This window comes from Ictalurus punctatus, chromosome 3 (genome assembly GCF_001660625.3).
Source record: "Ictalurus punctatus breed USDA103 chromosome 3, Coco_2.0, whole genome shotgun sequence".
In the NCBI taxonomy this organism is placed as follows: Eukaryota; Metazoa; Chordata; class Actinopteri; order Siluriformes; family Ictaluridae; genus Ictalurus; species Ictalurus punctatus.
The window spans coordinates 29049759-29067758 of NC_030418.2; the positions used below are offsets into that span (position 1 = coordinate 29049759).

The window sequence follows — 18000 nt, forward strand, 5'->3', positions numbered from 1 at the left end:
GCGAAAAACAATAGAATTGGCCTTGCTGTTCTAATACTTTCAGGAGGCACTGTATGCCAGGCAGAATTTTTGTTGTTTTAGTTGTTTGCTCTGTTTAGGAAGGTGATAAAGATTAAATAATACATACAATACAAAGCAATCTTTATTCTAGAACATTTTATTTGTAATATAAAACATGTAAAAATATATATATATAAATATACTCGCTAGTGTATATATGAAGACCTGCTTGCACTGGTGTGATAAACACTACTGGATGTAGCCAAGAACATATCTCAGCCAGTCAGTTAAAAATATTTAGTGTATTTTGAGTTATGTCAAAGAACATTTTCAGGTAGTTTGTAGTGAATACAGTGAGGGAACTAGGACATTTGGCTCCAGTGACTGCATGTCAAAATGTGAATATAAAATAATGTCACATCTGAGTTTTCAGTTGAATTCAGAGACACTTGTAGAATCCTAGTCATCATTTACAATGTACCAATGTTCTCTGGTCATTTATACATCGCATATCTTAACTGCACTTAACTGTAATATTGTGTTGAGTGTTCAGTTGTTCATATGTAGTCTCCATCTTCTCATCCTTACAAAATAAAAATAAACAAAATAATTGCACTTCAAATTCCATTAAAACCTAATGTCATCTAAATCCATGCCAGTTTTCCAGCAAACTTTTATTTTTATTGCACGAGGACACGTGGTTCAATGTTGAACAGTAAACTATTGTTGCCACGATGAACTTCCAAAAGAAGGGCCATGTCTCCATGAAGCGCAGACTGTATATCATCAGTGCTGACTAACGGATGGCCATTTAGTTTCACAATCACATCACCTGCTTCAAGTCCACCCCTGAATACAGAAACCGATGACAAATATATGAGCGTTTTCTCACAGTTTGGTTATTTGTGATTTTAAAAAGTAATCCTACTTGGCATCTTTTCTGGGACATACTTTTGCGCAGGGGAATCTGGAATGACCTCATGAAGGAGAATTCCACTGCTGATATCTGGGAAATTTGGATTATGTTGTTTCATCTCTTCAACCAGGCTAAAAAAAATTAAATGAAAGAAAAGAAACATATAAAATACCAATACACAGAATTTCCCAATATAACAAAATAAAACTTTAATTTACAATAACAGCATTTGTCAGGTGCCCTTATATAGAGTGACTAAGAAGTAATTATACATTATTTACATTTATTCATATGAATTACAACAAATTACCATGTAGCTATTAAAATGTCTAAATTGGGGTTGCAATCTTAGCTTGTCCTTTGTAATGTAAGCAGTTGCATTAAATAAGCTGTACATATCCAGTATGTGTTATGTAATGAAAAAACACTCCATGTAGTGCTATTATTGGAAAATAATGATGGGATAATGAGGCAGCCCAACATGATGCAGAGTTACTGATACTACTCTGAAGTTGATTATTTTCGTAATTTCCCAACAATTACATAATTAATTAAAGAACAGTTTGTACATTTAATCTGTTTAAAGATATACACCTTCTAACCAATCAGATTTAAGAATTCAACAGCAAACTCAATCATGACTAGTAGTTTTACTTACTCCTTTGTGAGGGTGATCATTCTTATTCCAAGAAATCTTTTCTTTGTGCCATTTACATCCGAAATCAAGGTCACTGTTAGAAACAAAACCAGCAAAAAGGATTATATCGTTTCTAATCAAACCCAAACCTAAATTACAAAATATTTTATTTAAAATGGCATTAAAAGGTTTAACAATCTCATCTGAACCAAGTATATAAAGATGTAGTGATAATCAAAAATGTTTTGGATGCAGCAAATGTCCATTAGTTGTTAGTTACACTATGTTAGTGTCGTATCACTCAACAGGGTGTGCTGTTATAGGAATGCAATCAACAGCAGGGTGGTGGGATACACCCCGACTTGAAGTGGATTATTTTTCTATAACAGCACTGCCTCAAGCGTGTTGTTACTCTTATACCAGCTTTTTGATACCAGCTTTTTTTTTTTCTATTTACTTTTATGAAACAAGTTAGTTCCTGTAATCACATTATAGCAATCAAGGGTGTAACCTGGCCTGTGTATTTGGGGCTGTAGCCCTGAAGATTTTTTTATGTTGCCCCAAATAATACTCCACTTGGAGTGTTTTGTCACTACGTAGCTGAATGTCAGTAAAAGAAGACAGCCTGTAATTTTGTTGTATTTTATCTTCAGTGACTGAAAAAAATGTAACAAGTAAAGGGGTTTAAACTGAAACACTAACATCCTCTGATACTGAGCAGGAAAACTAGGTGTGTAAATGTCTGTGAGTTCACCCATACAATGATAGCTTAGTTGTGCCTCCCCGATACAAAAATAGCTTATTCTCTTGTTAGATTGGAAAAAAGTTTTATATTTTATCGGTCTGGTAGTCCTGTAAACAGTGATAGTACCTGACTCAAGTTTTATGCTTAAATCCAACTTTTTGTCCAATTTTCACACTTTTTAAGCAATTAGCCTTCACATGCAGTCTATATAGAGGTTGTTTTTTTTTTTTTTTAAGTTTTTTGATGGAGAAGAATCTGGGCTCAGCCCCAGATGATTAACTCCCCAGATAATGCCCCTGATAGCAACTAGCAACAGTCTTAGCCACATTATCCACATTTTGTAAACACGAACTCCCTGCTGAAATACATTTAAAAGGAAATAAATCTTATAGTATAAATTCTCACCTGAGTCAGACACCACAGGCTGAGATGGCATGTACTGCAGTTTAACTAGTCTGTGTTTATCTGAAACAGATACCTGAGATTTATTTCAAAGTCTTCATAGAAAACCTTACTGGACTGCATGATTTGTTTGTAACAGAGACAGATTACATTGCCTCATCTCAATGACTGGATAAAAATTCTGATTACTTACGCTGCAGTTATGGCAGAGCTCTTACCTTTGTATTGCTTGTCATAAGATTCGTCTAGAAATTTATTAATGCGGTCTGATGGAATGGCGAAGGAGATCCCAGCTGTCACCTTCAGCGTGTTTATCCCAATAACCTCGCCATCCTGAGGTTAAAAAAAGAGTGAAATGTCACTGACCATCACATCTGTAGTGACTGTGAACTATGCTCCTGTTGAAAGGAAAATTGATGCAATACTTACAAGGTTAACGAGAGGGCCACCTGAGTTTCCATACTACTCATGAGAGTGGTATAGGAGAAAGAGAATGTTAAAAATATCAAATATTTAGGTGCTGTCATTAGAGATGGCATTTGGATTGAAGTCTCACATTGATGATGGCGTCAGTCTGAATGTAGTCCATGTCCGAGTCCCGGATGCCGAGCTCCTTGCCGTCTCTCTGTGCCGTGCTCACGATGCCTGTAGTCACAGTGTTCTGCAGAGCGAACGGGCTGCCGATGGCCACCACGAACTCTCCTGGGCGCAGGTCAGCTGAGTGGCCCAGAGGAAGAACTGGAAGCTTTTTCTGATACATAAAAAGAGATACACAAAACAACATGTTCTGTATATGGTTGTACATGGCTGACCCAGACCATGCCATTGTATTTATAGCAATATAACTGCAAATGTTTCTAATCATTTACTATATTTATCCTATGTTTTAGCAATACTAGCAAAGATGAGACATGATTTTTCAACTTCCAAAGAAAGCTCATGAACTTCAAATCACTTTATTTATCAATCAATTTATTAAGCATAAATGTTACAACATATTATTCCACTCTTGCTTACCTGTCTTTTCAAATAAAATAGATCTGAATTAAATAAAACGATAAAAACTGCTATTCAGTCTGCATTTCTTAAACATTATTAAATTAAATGGATCATTCTGACCCAAACAAAATGTAAGTGTTAAAACTGAGAAATCAGAGTAAGAAAAAGAAACTGAGAGAAGGAGGAGCTAGACTAAAAAGATAGAAGATATAAGATATGCAGAGAAATAAAAATGAAAACAGAAACAAACTCTCTGTGAGGTCTGCTAACACTCTTAAACAAAAACACTCTCTGACGCCACTGCTTTTCTTATCCCAGACTTTCAGACAATCTCGCTTGTCCATCTCCGAGAATATAAACCAAACATTCAGTTCATTTCCCAGTCAGACTGGTCACTTTCAAGTGTTTATTTCTAGAATTCTAATACTAGCACTGTAGCAGGCCACCATTAACATGTCTAAGTAGCCTAGATGATTTGGGGAGTGAGATATAAACCAGCTCAGCGAGCATGAGAGGTGACCTCACAAAGCCAGCTGTGGTGTATATATGAGAATTACCATCAGAGGTGCTGATAATAGACAAGCAATATACAGTGCATGTGGAAAGTTCATTAACACCTAGAAATGTCTCAAAGGAAAAGACTCATCTGTGCCAGGAAACTTTACAGCCTCATAAAGCAAAGCCTTTTTAGGAAGTGTGCATTTCTGGTTCACACATTTAGCTTGGCATTTATGTAGTGTGACTGTAGTGAAATTGTGAAGTTCAGATATTCTATGGTTATAATGAGGTATGAATTAGGGTCATGAAGATATCGGTATGACTGTACAGTCCTAGCATGACATATCTGGCATACTGTAATGGTATTGTTTAGATGTTAATGTAAAATAATTTTTAAACATGAAACAAATTTTTTTTTTTTAAATAGGACAATCTAGTTTTAAATAACAAACTAAGAGAAAGACTCTTAAACTACAGACTTGATCAATGAGATTCTAGACTAAATTCTTCTTAATATTCTTAATATTTTTCTTAATGTTCGTAATATTCATCTAAATATTCTTCTTAATATTTTTTTAAAGAGCAGTACCGCCAAATTAACTCCAGAAAAGTACAGCCCAGTCATGCTTGAAAGTTTGTGAACCCTTTAGAATTTTTTATATTTCCACAAAAAAAATATGACCTAAAACATCATCAGATTTTCACACAAGTCCTAAAGTAGACAACAAGAACCCAAGTACAAATGCAGGAAATTCAAGACCATTGTTACCCTCCCCAGGAGTGGTCCACCAGTTTGGTGGTCTTCAGTTTGGTCTTCAGTCTGAATACCTGGTCACAGGTCTTCACTTTCCTAAAGATCATGTGGACAAGCCAGAACGTTATTGGAAAAATATTTTGTGGACAGATGAGACAATAACTTTTTGGTTTAAATGAAGCCTTATGTTTGGAGAAAGGAAAACACTGCATCCCATCTGTGAAACATGATGGTGGTAGTATCATGGTTTGGGCCTATTTTGCTGCATCTGGGCCAGAACGGCTTGCCATCATTCATAGAATAATGAATTCTGAATTATACCAGTGAATTCTAAAGGAAAATGTCAAGACATCTGTGAACTAATCGCAAGAGAATGTGGGTCATGCAGTAAGACAACGACTCTAAGCACACGAGTCATTCTACCAAAGAAAGGTTAAACTTAATGTTTTGGAATGTCCAAGTCAAAGTCCTGACCTTAATGCAATAGAAATGTTGTGGAAGGACCTGAAGCAAGCAGTTCATGTGATGAAACCCACCAGCATCCCAGACTTGAAGCTGTTCTATACTGAGGAATGGGCTAAAATTCCTCCAAGCCAATGTGCAGGACTGATCAACAGTTACTTGAAATGTACAGTTGCTGCACAAGGAGGTCACACCAGATACTGAAAGCAAAAGTTCACATACTTTTCCTCAATAAATAAATGACCATGTACAATATTTTTGTCTCATTTGTTTAATTGGGTTCTCTTTGTTTACTTTTAGGACTTCTGTGAAAATCTGATGATGTTAGGTCATATTTATGCAGAAGTACAGAAAATTCACAAAATTCAAGCACCACTCTATATGCCTGTTTACATGCCCCTCGCTGGACACAATTTAAAAGGTTTGACTTGATTGTGTATGATGATTTGACAGCTAGTCAGTCAAATAAGCTTCGTCCATCCATAGGTTCATTTGATCCCTACTGTAAATCCAGCTTTCTCTTACCCGCGAGTTGACTTTGATGGTGGCGATGTCAGATTTCTTGTCTATGTCTGTTATAGAGGCCTCATATGTTTTGCCATCGTGAAGCTGCACCCGAAGTTGCTGTTGGCCTGCTGTAGTGGCGCTGCTGCTCACCACATGAGCGTTGGTCACGATCACACCCGATTCTGTCACGATGAACCCTGAACCGCTGGACAACGGCACATGGTGGCCAAACAGCGGATGGCTAGACACAAACATTGAAGAAGTGACTGAATTGTACAATGTAAATTACAGTATAAGTTTATTACATTTTAACATAAAGGTAAGGAATGTTAGATAAATGCTTTGTACCACAGCACTGCTGAATTCCCAAATCTGATAGTTCAGAAGATGTTGATTAGTTTTCTATAACAGCGCTGGCTGTATTTCAAATTACAGGTTCACATTAATGCACTCATTCTAATACATTATTGTTTCTATAGTAACAACTCATTCAAAGGGATTGACGCTCCACATAATCTAAGAATATTTTAAGGGATTAAAAATGTGTTAATATTTAACAACAAAAATCTTATATTTGCTGAAATGGTAAAGTTTTCTTTAAGGAAATTTTCAGCATTTTTGGAAGGAGTCGCTACTTTTAGTGTTATGTAAATGTAACTGAGGTAAAGTGGTCAAATTTAAGCTTTTCATTACAGTTAGTCTTTAGGATTTTGTGCTTAACAGTTTCTGGGCAATACGACAAGTTGCATTTTTCTTTCTCTGTCTTATTAACGTCATGAAAATGTGAGGGGATATAGCTTGTAGCTGCTATCATGTAATGTAAACTAACTTGTTTCATCGATGTACATCATTAAATGTAACCATAAAACTGATCAAAAGGTGTCATTTTTTTAATGAATAAAAATTTTAATCATTGCTAAACTGCTGTGGTATAAGAGTAATAAAACATGGCAGCAGCATGCTGTTAGAGGAAAATAATCAACTTTGGGGTAATAGATCACACCAACCAGTTGTTGATTATTTTCCTGTAACAGCATGTCCAGTCATTGCATAATAGCTAATATGCTGTTTGGGGCAAAATGGCCAATTAAATTTTCATTTGTACTGAAAGTGGAATAATAATTAAAAAAAAAAAAAATGTTTTTATAAAATGAAGTGTGGCATGCTCTTTTTTTTCAATCATGGTCATACTCCAGAGATGACATCCAGGTTATTTTAATCTGAGGCTAACAAACATGTTTATATTGCTAACACCTGAGGTAAATATATGACATATTGGGTATTTAAAATGAAAGTCACAATCATATTGTTATTAAAAAATAGGTCAGTGAGAAATTATTCTATCTATTGTATACATGTAGTGAAAAAAAGAGGATTAAAATAAGTTGGCATTGTGATACATAAATAATACTGACCTGCTTTAAAACAATAAATGATTTAGATTCTGTTTTAGCTTAGAATCTAAACAGTCTCAGAGCAACAATCATGTGAAATTAAACACACAACCATAAACTTGGCAATGACTGTATCATCACAACAATCTTGTTCTATTTATACTTTTTGTACTTTTCATGCTTGGCTATTTTTCACATATTTCACATTTATTCCTATAATAGTTGCTTTGCTCAACCATCAAACCAAATTAGAACCAAAACTGGAAACCAAATCAGCAGCTGTTTCCAAGAACTACACACGAGATGTTCACTGAGCAATGCCTCAACAATTTTCTAGTCAGGCTGGATTCATCATTTAGACTAGTAATATACACTAGGGCAGGGGAACAGACAGGTCTGTGTGGATGCACTAACTTATTTTATATCACAGCCCTGTTAAATTCTCAATTCTGATTGATCAGAAGGTGTTGATTAATTTTCTATAAAAGCAGCTCTGATATTAGTGCTGACTGTAATTTAAATCACAGGTTTATATTATTGCACTTATTCTAACATAGTATTGTTTCTATAGTAAGAAGTCTATTCACAGGAACTATTTAACATTTATTCAGTCTCCAGCGTTAGTATTTTGTAATGGCCAGTAAGTTTTCCACTACAGGAAAGGCTTTAGGACAGTTTTTTTTCTGGTTTCTTAATAACCTAACCTGTGATTTCTTTTTGTAGGATTAACTTCAAAAGAAAGAAAAAGGAGGGAAAGAGAAAGTGTTATACTGTTATAGCTCCTATAGTGGAAGACATCACAGGAACTAACTTGTTTCCTAGGTTTATTCTACAGGGTATCCCAAAAGTCTCCATACATAGGGGAAATTAACACTTTTTAGAAAAATGTCTTAGAAAAAATTTTTCATACTTAGTTTATATATGTTTTTTTTTTCAGATAGGCTTTAAGAATGCCTTTGACAAAGGAAGAACGTATTGAAATCATTCTCGTGGCTGGATCAGGAAGCTGTCGCAAGGTTGCGATGGACTTTTGCAGACCAACCGAGAAGTGGACGTCCATGAACGATCACTGACGAAGACACAACCGACATGGCGCTGGCAAACATACTGTAGTCCCCTATGAAAGGAGACTTTTGGGACACCGTGTAGTACTTGTGTGAGCCATGAAACATGAAGCAACATTTACTGCAACATCACCAAAACAACAGGGCATTTACCTAAGGAAGAGCTCGATATGGACCACAGCAGGGGCGATTTTTTCCACAACATCAGCGATGAAGTTAAACTTGTATCTAGGACTGTTGTGATGTGTGGGACCTATACTAGCAGAAAGAATTTTGCATGTTAATAATATACACCAGACACCAAAGATAGCGATTTCTGTCTCACATTTACACGCTATATTAAAAAACATACTAAAAGATGAATGTCATCTGAATGAGATCTAATCATGAAGATCTTACAGTCATGTGTGACTTCACAAGAACATAACTGGCCCAGCTCTCTGATTGGGAGAGATGATATACTCTCTTGCCTGTCGATCAGGGTGATGCTAACGAATTATGGGCATCGGTGTGAATGTGGAAGGGGGCAGTCAATGCTTTCCTTTGATCGTGTTCAGTTGCCCTATGATGTACTGTAGCATGAGCAGCAGTATGAAAAGCTGCAGTGGCTGACTTTATTCATCTCGCAGGAAGCAAGTGCTATCCCTGACCTTCTCAGTTTAGTAGTTATCATGTGATAAACAAAGAACTAGCTAGTGGCAATAAGCAAATGTGGAGAACATATGGTAAAAATAAAAAGCTAAATATAACAGCAAATTATAAGAGTAATCTGAAGTGGTCATTTATAAAATATGTATCAAATGACTAGCACCCCGTCCAGGGTGTACCCCACCTTGTGCCCCATGCTCCCTGGGATAGGCTCCAGGTTCCCCGGGACCTAGGTTTGCTTCTATTTAGGTGTTAGTGCTGGTTTTCATTTGGCTTTTCTAAATGGAAATTCCATTTCATTCAGGGAATTTCTTACAGTTCTGTCACAAACACTGAGTCCTGTTTCCACCCATTTGTTTTTCATTTGTTTTGTTGTTTCTATATTCAAGGCATATTGCGTCGCGTTTTCTATCCTGATGTTTGCTGTCTTCCTTGGTTTACCTGTATTCTTTCCTTTTATAACCTTCCCATTTTGTTTATACTTGCACCAAATTTTAGACACAGCTGACTGGGAACAACCAACATCCAATCCGTGTTGGATTCCCTTCTTGAAGGAGTTTAATAATCCTTTCTTTTTTTTTCCTTTCCATTGTTTCAGTTGACAACTCTCTTGTTGGGGACTTGTTTCCTTTCAAAAAGTCTAAGGTTAAGGTCCTTAAGCTCTCCTTTATGGTCTGTAAGCACTCTTTTAACTGCGGAATAATTTGCATTTATAGAACTGTAAATTACAAGGTGATTCTATTTTTTTTCCTCTACTTAATCAGGAAAAAATATACCATTGATTAAAATAATTTCATTTAACTTGTTTGAGGTATATTTCACAAAGCCAGAATGTACAGTTATTAAACTAAAATTGTTTTGTGTCATGTCTGTGATTTGTTTATTGGCGACGAAGTAAAAAATCCAGATGAACATCCTCTAAGTGTGGAGATTCCATCATATTTGCCAGATGTTGTATGTGATTTCTCAGATGGTATTTTAGACATGGTACCTTTTTGATTAAGTCCAGTGGCTAGAATGCTTCTGGCTGATTTGATGAAGATGTATGAAGTTTTAATCCTTGGACAAAGTAATTTAAATGTAAAGAAACCGAAAATACAAGGTAAACCTCTGCTCTTTTCATGCGAATGTGACATTTTATTCTGTTCCAAATTGTTTTTACCTTTCCTGTATATTTTAAGATACATGAAGAAACTCTGGATGGAAAACAAAAGTGTAGCTGTTGATTTTAAACCCAGACAGAGACAGTTAGTTGGCTTGTTTGTAACTGTTGTTTAGTCTGCAGTAAAATGTTTCTGAGTTCTGGTATGCACTGATTCCAGCAACCAGTACACCCGAGCAAAGCTACAAAAGAGGCTGAGAACAGATTGCTGTAAACAAAGAAAACTCGATCAAGAAAGACACTATGTTACAATGTAAAGAGATCCACAATTCCTATTTACTTCTTTAATACAGAAATACACATTCAAAGGTTTACAATTCCATGTTGTACTTTTAGATGAGTAAACGCACATCATGGCTTTGAAGAAATGCAGAATTCTTTATTTTCACCTATTATATACTTGTGTATCAAAATATATTTCAAATTAAATATTTTAATTTGAAACATTTCAAACTGGGACTTGAAGTTTCTTCATGACATGTTTGTTCTGTGGATTAATTTGAAATGGCTTTCTTGGCACTAACACATAGGCTTTTTATGGAGAAACATTCTCCATAAAATGACTGTATGCATTTTGATGATCAGTTCATATTTTCAGCTTTTGTATGTCCTAAAATTACTCCCATTTTAGATAATACATTATTATTCGACATAATGTTTGTGTACATCTCGCTGGAAATGTCTCACCCCAAGCATCATGGGATAAATTGAGGATAAATACGTATAGATAAGATATAGATAAGTAATGTGCAATATACAGTTTAAGTAATAGGATACAGAAGATTAATTAATATAGCCCAAATAAGTATAACATTACAATTTTAAAAAATACTTTAATTTGTTTATTACCTGCATTTGTGTTTGTATATATTTAATAAATAACATTAAGAAGTGTGTTGATTTGCACGGTGCATAGTAATGTTAGCCAGCTGTGCCCTACCTGGAGCTGCAGATGCGCACCGATCTTTGTGCACGTGCGTAACCGGAGCGTTCCCACGCTGCCGCGCTCTGCGACTGGCCGCCTCCAGCCTGCAAGGGTTTTCATAAGTCTTACCATCGCTGCCGCACACCGGGAGACCGCTCTTACACCGGCAAACCCCTTTTGAGGATCTCTTTCCCCCGGAACGCACACACTCCAGCCCAGCGGCGCAGGGAAGATCGCGCTTGCGCCCGCAGGTTGCTCCCTGCTCCCCAGCAGCACACACCGCGCAGCAGCCGCACCGGTCCAGCACGCGCCGGCCCTGGCATGCAGCACGCGGCGCCGGGCACTTCGTCATGTCGCATTTGGATGAACAAGGCGCGCGCGGCTCGGGTCCTGCGAGGGCATGCGCGAAAAGCACGGACACAGCGAAAAGCAACATGTGCATCCTGCGGTTAGAGCAGTGAACTGAGATGATGCGGTGAAAAGTCCGTGAATAAATCACATTTCCCCAGATCAGCGCGTGCACAGACACGGTGTCAGTGAGAGTCATGACTGAAGCTGAATCATAATCACAGTTACACACCAGAGCTCATGCTATGTGCAGACTGTGTGAAAGAAGCTGAGCTGTTTCTTCTCTCCTTTTCAAATGCTCAGATATTTAAGTTGTGAGCTAGCGCTCGCTCTCTCTCTCTCTCTCTCTCGCTCTCCCTCTCTCTCTCTCTCACACACACACACACACACATACACAAACTGTGCTACACCATCTAGTATCTATTACTCATACACTGAATGGTTTTAATTTACCGCTAAATGTGTCATTGCAAAGGAGTTTAAAAAAATCTATGCTGAATACTGAAGTAGTATTTTATAATGTGTAGTATGTTTCTAATACCAAGAAACAACTTATTAAAAATGGTGCCTCTGGTTTGATCCTGGGAGCACAGTTGCTTAGTGATAAGGTTGGACGTTCTCCCCTGCTTCAGGGGTTTCCTCCCCCTTTCCAAAGACATGCATTGTAGGCTGACTGGCATTTCCAAATTGTCCATAGTGTGTGTTTTTGTGTGTGCAACTGTGCCCTGCGATGGGTTGGCACCCCGTCCACGGTGTCCCCCACCTCATATCCCGAGATAGGCTCCAGGCTCCCTGCAACCATGTGTAGGAAAAGCAGTACAGAAAATGGGATGGATGGTGAAATTTTGACTGATATATGCAGAATATACACAAACACACATGCGCTACTCTCATGCAAATAGTGAAATGATATATTTGTTCACTGAATTCCCTCTCATTCACCCATTCACACACACACTCAAACACCAATGGTAGCAGAGCTGCCATGAAAGGCGCTAACTTGCCATCTGGAGCAATTTGGGGTTCAGCGTCTTGCCCAAGGACACTTCGGCATGTGGAGTCATGTGGGCCGGGAATCAAACCGCCAACCCTACAATTAGTGGACAACCCGCTCTACCACCTGAACCACAGCCGCCCTGCTAATAACACCACATGCTAATAATAAAATCTACCTGGAGAAAAAGTCCATTCACTGGAAAGGAAGAAGCAGTGGTGCGTGAAAGGGGGATTTGCATCCACTTCCTCTTAATTTTTTTGAATCAAATAAAAATATCTGCCAATCTTGGAAGCATGGGCCAATGAAAAGACACAAAGAAGACACAGAGGAGCTGCGTAGTATTACCATTTCAGGACACCCTGTTTTACATAACAGGAATATATATATATATATATATATATATATATATATATATATATATATATCATCAGACAAACAAGCTGGTGGAACAAAGCAGCGAGGAAAGATTAGACAACATCTCATTAGACAACGTCTCATATCTCTCACAAACAATAAACTAGCTACGGTTCACTGTTCACTAAACCAGGACTTTCCCTCCAGAAACACATCACACCATTCATAATCACACGATTTTGCTCCAAAAATACGAACATCCAGTGTGACCACAGCTTAATGCTTAGTTTGCTCTTTCACCATGACTGTCTCTAGCCACAGCAGTGTGTTGAATGTAACATCAAGCTGATATGTGTGTGTAATTTCCAATAAACTCTCACACTCTTGAACTCAGAGAAGGTGAGAAGCATTCATAGGAACTCACGTCATACAACAAATGATACACACACACACACACTTATGCTATGTCCACACACAGAGACACATCATGCAGCAGGTTGAAATGAAATACACACTTGTTTATTTCTGTTTATTCAAGCTGTAATGTGATAGTGGGTGCTGGATTTGAAATGAACATGGGTACAATGGGATCCAGAATCTCAACTTTTAAGCAATGATTAAGTGAGAAATGCCTGAATAAATTAGCTAGAGACTGAGACAAAACATTCTGTGCAGCAAAATAAACAGGTATATTAATATATCATGAATACATCATTGATATATAAAATGCATTAATATATTAATTATAAATCTGATATATTAGTAGTATGCAAGTACATTGGTGAGCAACAACCTGGAGCATCATCAATACTGCGGTACTAAATAATTTCAAGGAAACCATCTGAATGAGTTTAACACATCAATGGCTTCTTTACCCGCACATCAATATTCCAATATTAATCTGAATTTGGCAAAATTCTAAATAGTACTGAGTCGTGATTCAGATTAAGACAATATTCTGATCCCCCAAATGTTTAATTCCTCCCCTGGAATATGCCTGTTTTAATCAGAAATTTGTTGCATGTAAATACCTTATTCAGAAAATCCACTGAAAGGAGATATATGCTCATGTTCAGTTCACATGGAATTGTGGGTGCTTAGCTGTAGGCTCGGTATTTAGGAACAGCAACTCAGGCATACTTACAACAACCATGTATACAGGAATATTCCGATGCCCGTACGCATATAAATATCGTATTCAGAATATGGCTGCAACCCGAATATAGACCTTAAACAGAATCTGATGTGCGTGTAAACGTAGCCATTGACACTATATGATGTGTCCACCACACCAGCATGATCTGTAGATATCTGGCATTTATTTCTTTGATTAATGCAGATCACAACAATGATTTGGCCAAAAATTAAATCCATACCATTTTCAATCAATCAATCATCCAAGACACATTTTTAGGGCTGAAAAGGCAAATTAACTGAAGAGGAAATGCTGACTATAAATGCTGAATATGTCAGTGTACATTCCTTCAAAAGTACAAATATGGCATACATTTTGAAGAGATGGCAGCAGTGGTGCATTTTTAAAGTGTGTCCTTCTGAAAGCACATTTAGAATCTAATCTGACATCAATACGTTTGGCAACCAGTACCCTCCTGTGTTAATGAATGTGGTTTTTATTTGCCATCTAAGATAGGGGTTCCCAAAATTTTTCAGAGCAAGGCCCCCCAAATGGCATTAACATTTGACCGAGGCCCCCCTTTTGCAAGATGTCTTTAAAACACATTAAAAATACAGACTTCTGAATATACCCCCCCCCCCCCCCCTTTTTTATTAATAATTACCTCTTTCATCTTTACATTACATTACATTAGGAATTGACTGTGTGTGTGTGTGGTTGCCTGAGAGAGAGAGAATCATGTATTTATTTATTTTTCACACCAAATTGTTGAGGCCCCCCAGGCGCCCCCTGGCGGCCCCCAAGGGAGCCGCGGCTCCCACTTTGAAAACCACTGATCTAAGCTTCAGACATCATCGCCCGCACCCACCCATATGAAATTTTTTTGTTGGGTACAATAGGATCCAAATACTGATGAGTGATCTCAAAAACTCTGTAGCAAACTTCAAACCCTCAGAGATGTATTGACTGAAGTCATTGTATTGACTTTGGGTTAAGGAAAAAAAGGATTTCATCTTTGGTCAAACTACAACACTTGTTAAACACTTGTTTGAGCCAAGGTTAAAGGTTATTTTATACTGTTAAGAGACATGATTTACAGAAACACAACATACAAGAGGCTTCAGTGATATCAGAATCTCAAAAGCCAATAACAGCAATGCTCTATTTAGCCAACTCAACTCATTTCCACATTACAGCTAAACTATTATGCTGGTTGTTTATCTGATATTATTGTGCAAATTGCAAAGGAAGTCTGTTCATTTTGCCCAGGGCTAGTGCAATTCTCTTTCCTCTGATGGAATGCAGGTGTTTTGCACTTCAGAGTCTTGATGAGAAATCAACAAGGATGTGTAAAGAAAAAAAAGTGCAGGGGAAGTCTGGAGTATAAGACTGTCACAGACTTCCAGTATGTCCTCATTTCACCCGGCATCCCTCCCATCAGCAGTTGCAGGTCCATTTCTCCTTTTTTTCTTCCTCGACGTTGACCTTTGGAGTCAGTTTAAAACTCCTGACTACCTCTGTTTTTTTTCTTCGTTGCCTAGTTATCTGCAGTACCAGTTTGCTGAAGATGGCGTCCACCTGCTCTCTGTTGCCACTTTTAGCTGAATAGAGGTAGAAGGGCATCGAGTGGACCTCAGCTAAGTGTCGTGCTTGCTCAATGGTCGACGCCACGTTCAAGGTCACCAAATCAGCTTTGTTAGCCACAAGGACACGGGGCACATCTGGTCCAAGCAAGTGCTGTTGACATTCCTCCATCCAGAGGGGCAGACTGCGGAACGAAGCCACATTAGTGACGTCATAGACAAAGACGACCGCGTGTACATTGCGGTAGTAGTGCTGTACCATGCACTTGCGAAAACGCTCCTGACCCGCCGTGTCCCACAGCTGCACCTGGGCGGAGATGAAAAAGCAAAACAGACATGGAGTTTCCAGTCTTGTGCAACTTTAGAATAAAAAAATAAAAAAAAACCTTAAATGAAAAGACCAGAAATGGCCACAGTTACTGATAATGAGAATAGGTGGGGGTTTTTTTGTTGTTGTTTTTCAGTCTAGCATTTGTGTCCCAGTTGCTTCATAACACTGTGTTTGGTTGCCACTCTTTTGGTTACATGTGAATATTTAAATTGTAATGTCACAGAGACCGTACTGCTATCTTATCAACCCCACACACACTCTCAGTTCCACTTAAACACATAAGGTGTGTGGGTGTGTTGGTCAGAGGGATGGAGGGGTCAAACAAAGAGACATTGTTTGAATTAAGGTGAAGCCTTTTTTAACGTTTAGGGAAGATGATTCATGTATGTAGCAACAGGCAGCTTTTTAGGACAAAGTAATTTCATTTCCTATTTTCTGTAGGCCACAAAAGCCCCTTTATTAACGTCAACTTCTGTCTGTAACGGCATGCTTAAAAAGTACTGGGGAAAAACAGACCACATGCTGGATTCTCCCCAAAACACAAACCGATTATTGTCTGTCACGTTAAAGAGATATTAGGAAAATAAGAAAGTAGTTGGATCTGCAAGTTTTGCTATTAATCTAAAGAATATGTTCACTTTTTAGCTGTAGTTCTTTTTTCACAGTATCATTTTCTACTCCTCATATTTTACAAGCCATTTAATTTTATGCTAATCCATTTGTTTAATATTATAATACCATATTTAAAAATTAAATGGAAATAAAAATGCATTGAAAAAAAATCTAATTTTTATGTGTGAAGTGATGAACGTTTCACGTTTCATTGTATTTTTTCTTATATTTATTTGTAAATTATAGATAGTATCACTATCAATATTATGATTATTACTTCATTTTTTTTCCTTTTACATTTATTTTTATTTCTGTATTATATTTCTATTTGGCTTTTTTATTTGAACTGACTCACATAAAATGATAAAGCATGAAATAACACAGCTAAGTAAAATTAAATATAATAATCCCCACATTTCTGCATAATTATTTTTCAGTACAAGTGCAACAAGTGTTTTTTTTTTAAATAAATAAATAAATAAATATATATATATATATATATATATATATATATATATATATATATATACACACACACACATTATTATTATTATTATTATTATTTTAATTTAAATTTGCATCTCCATTTCAGTATCATTTCTTGCACTTCCAACTTTGTATGTCATCCTAGAGAAATCTGTTTGATCCCCCTGCTGAAACCCCCCCCCCAAAACAACAGAAACCATCACAGAAATTCTAATGGTTACCACTACAAATACCATTACAAACCATTAATGCTATCAGTCCTTAATGCTATCCACTAGACATACATAACATTCCACCAACAGAAGGCAACAAATGACCAGTAGAGACCCACATGAATCAGTACAATTCCCATTAAAACCATTACAAATTCTATGAAGGATTCTATTGTTGGGTTTTTTCCCCAGTAGGACCAGTTTCCATGTAACACTAACACACTCTCCCCCTTGTTTACCTTGATTTTCTCGCCCCCCACGTGCAGCACTCTCTCTCGGAAGTCCACGCCGATGGTGGAGTCGGTCTTTTCGGGGAAGTGTCCGGTGCAGTAGAGCTGAGTCAGACTCGTCTTTCCCACACCGGCGTCTCCGAGCACGATTATTTTACAGGTGCGACATACAACCGGGATCCAAAACTCGCACGAATCCATCGGTAGAGCTTTATCTCGCTTTGCTCAAGTCAGACTTTTAAACTTTTACTAACAAAACATCTATAAAGCGTTCATCCGGAGCATCTACGCCTGCTTCTTTAACCAGCGCGTGCCGTGACGGTTTTATTTCTCGCGCTGTTGGTGGAACTGCCCCGAGAGGGAGCGAGTTGACGAACTCTCGCGAGAGAGTTCGAGACTAGATACACTTCCATAGACTACAGCAGGGGTTCCCAAACTTTTCCAGAGTAAGGCCCCCCAAATGGCATTAACATTTGACCGAGGCCCCCCTTTTGCAAGATGTCTTTAAAACACATTAAAAATACAGACATCTGAATATATCCCCCCCTTTTTTTTTATTAATAATTACAGCTTATATCTTTACATCACATTAGGAATTG

General features: G+C 37.5%; 2 protein-coding genes across 2 annotated transcripts; both read right to left on the minus strand.

Moving 5' to 3' along the window:
* Positions 1-139: 139 nt before the first annotated feature.
* Positions 140-11767, minus strand: htra3a (HtrA serine peptidase 3a). Its single transcript, XM_017465045.3, has 10 exons — positions 11129-11767; positions 8532-8631; positions 5939-6161; positions 3257-3451; positions 3130-3162; positions 2919-3033; positions 2704-2763; positions 1575-1647; positions 952-1047; positions 140-849 (listed from the first exon to the last, which is right to left on the minus strand). The coding sequence occupies exons 1-10, from the start codon at positions 11658-11660 to the stop codon at positions 681-683; spliced, it is 1596 nt and encodes a 531-aa protein (XP_017320534.1). The 5' UTR covers positions 11661-11767; the 3' UTR covers positions 140-680.
* Positions 11768-13309: 1542 nt separating this feature from the next.
* On the minus strand, positions 13310-17762 carry LOC108262750 (ras-related protein Rab-33B). Its single transcript, XM_017463048.3, has 2 exons — positions 17411-17762; positions 13310-15837 (listed from the first exon to the last, which is right to left on the minus strand). Exons 1-2 carry the CDS (start codon positions 17600-17602, stop codon positions 15385-15387), a joined length of 645 nt encoding a protein of 214 aa, XP_017318537.1. The 5' UTR covers positions 17603-17762; the 3' UTR covers positions 13310-15384.
* Between the last annotated feature and the right edge of the window lie 238 nt (positions 17763-18000).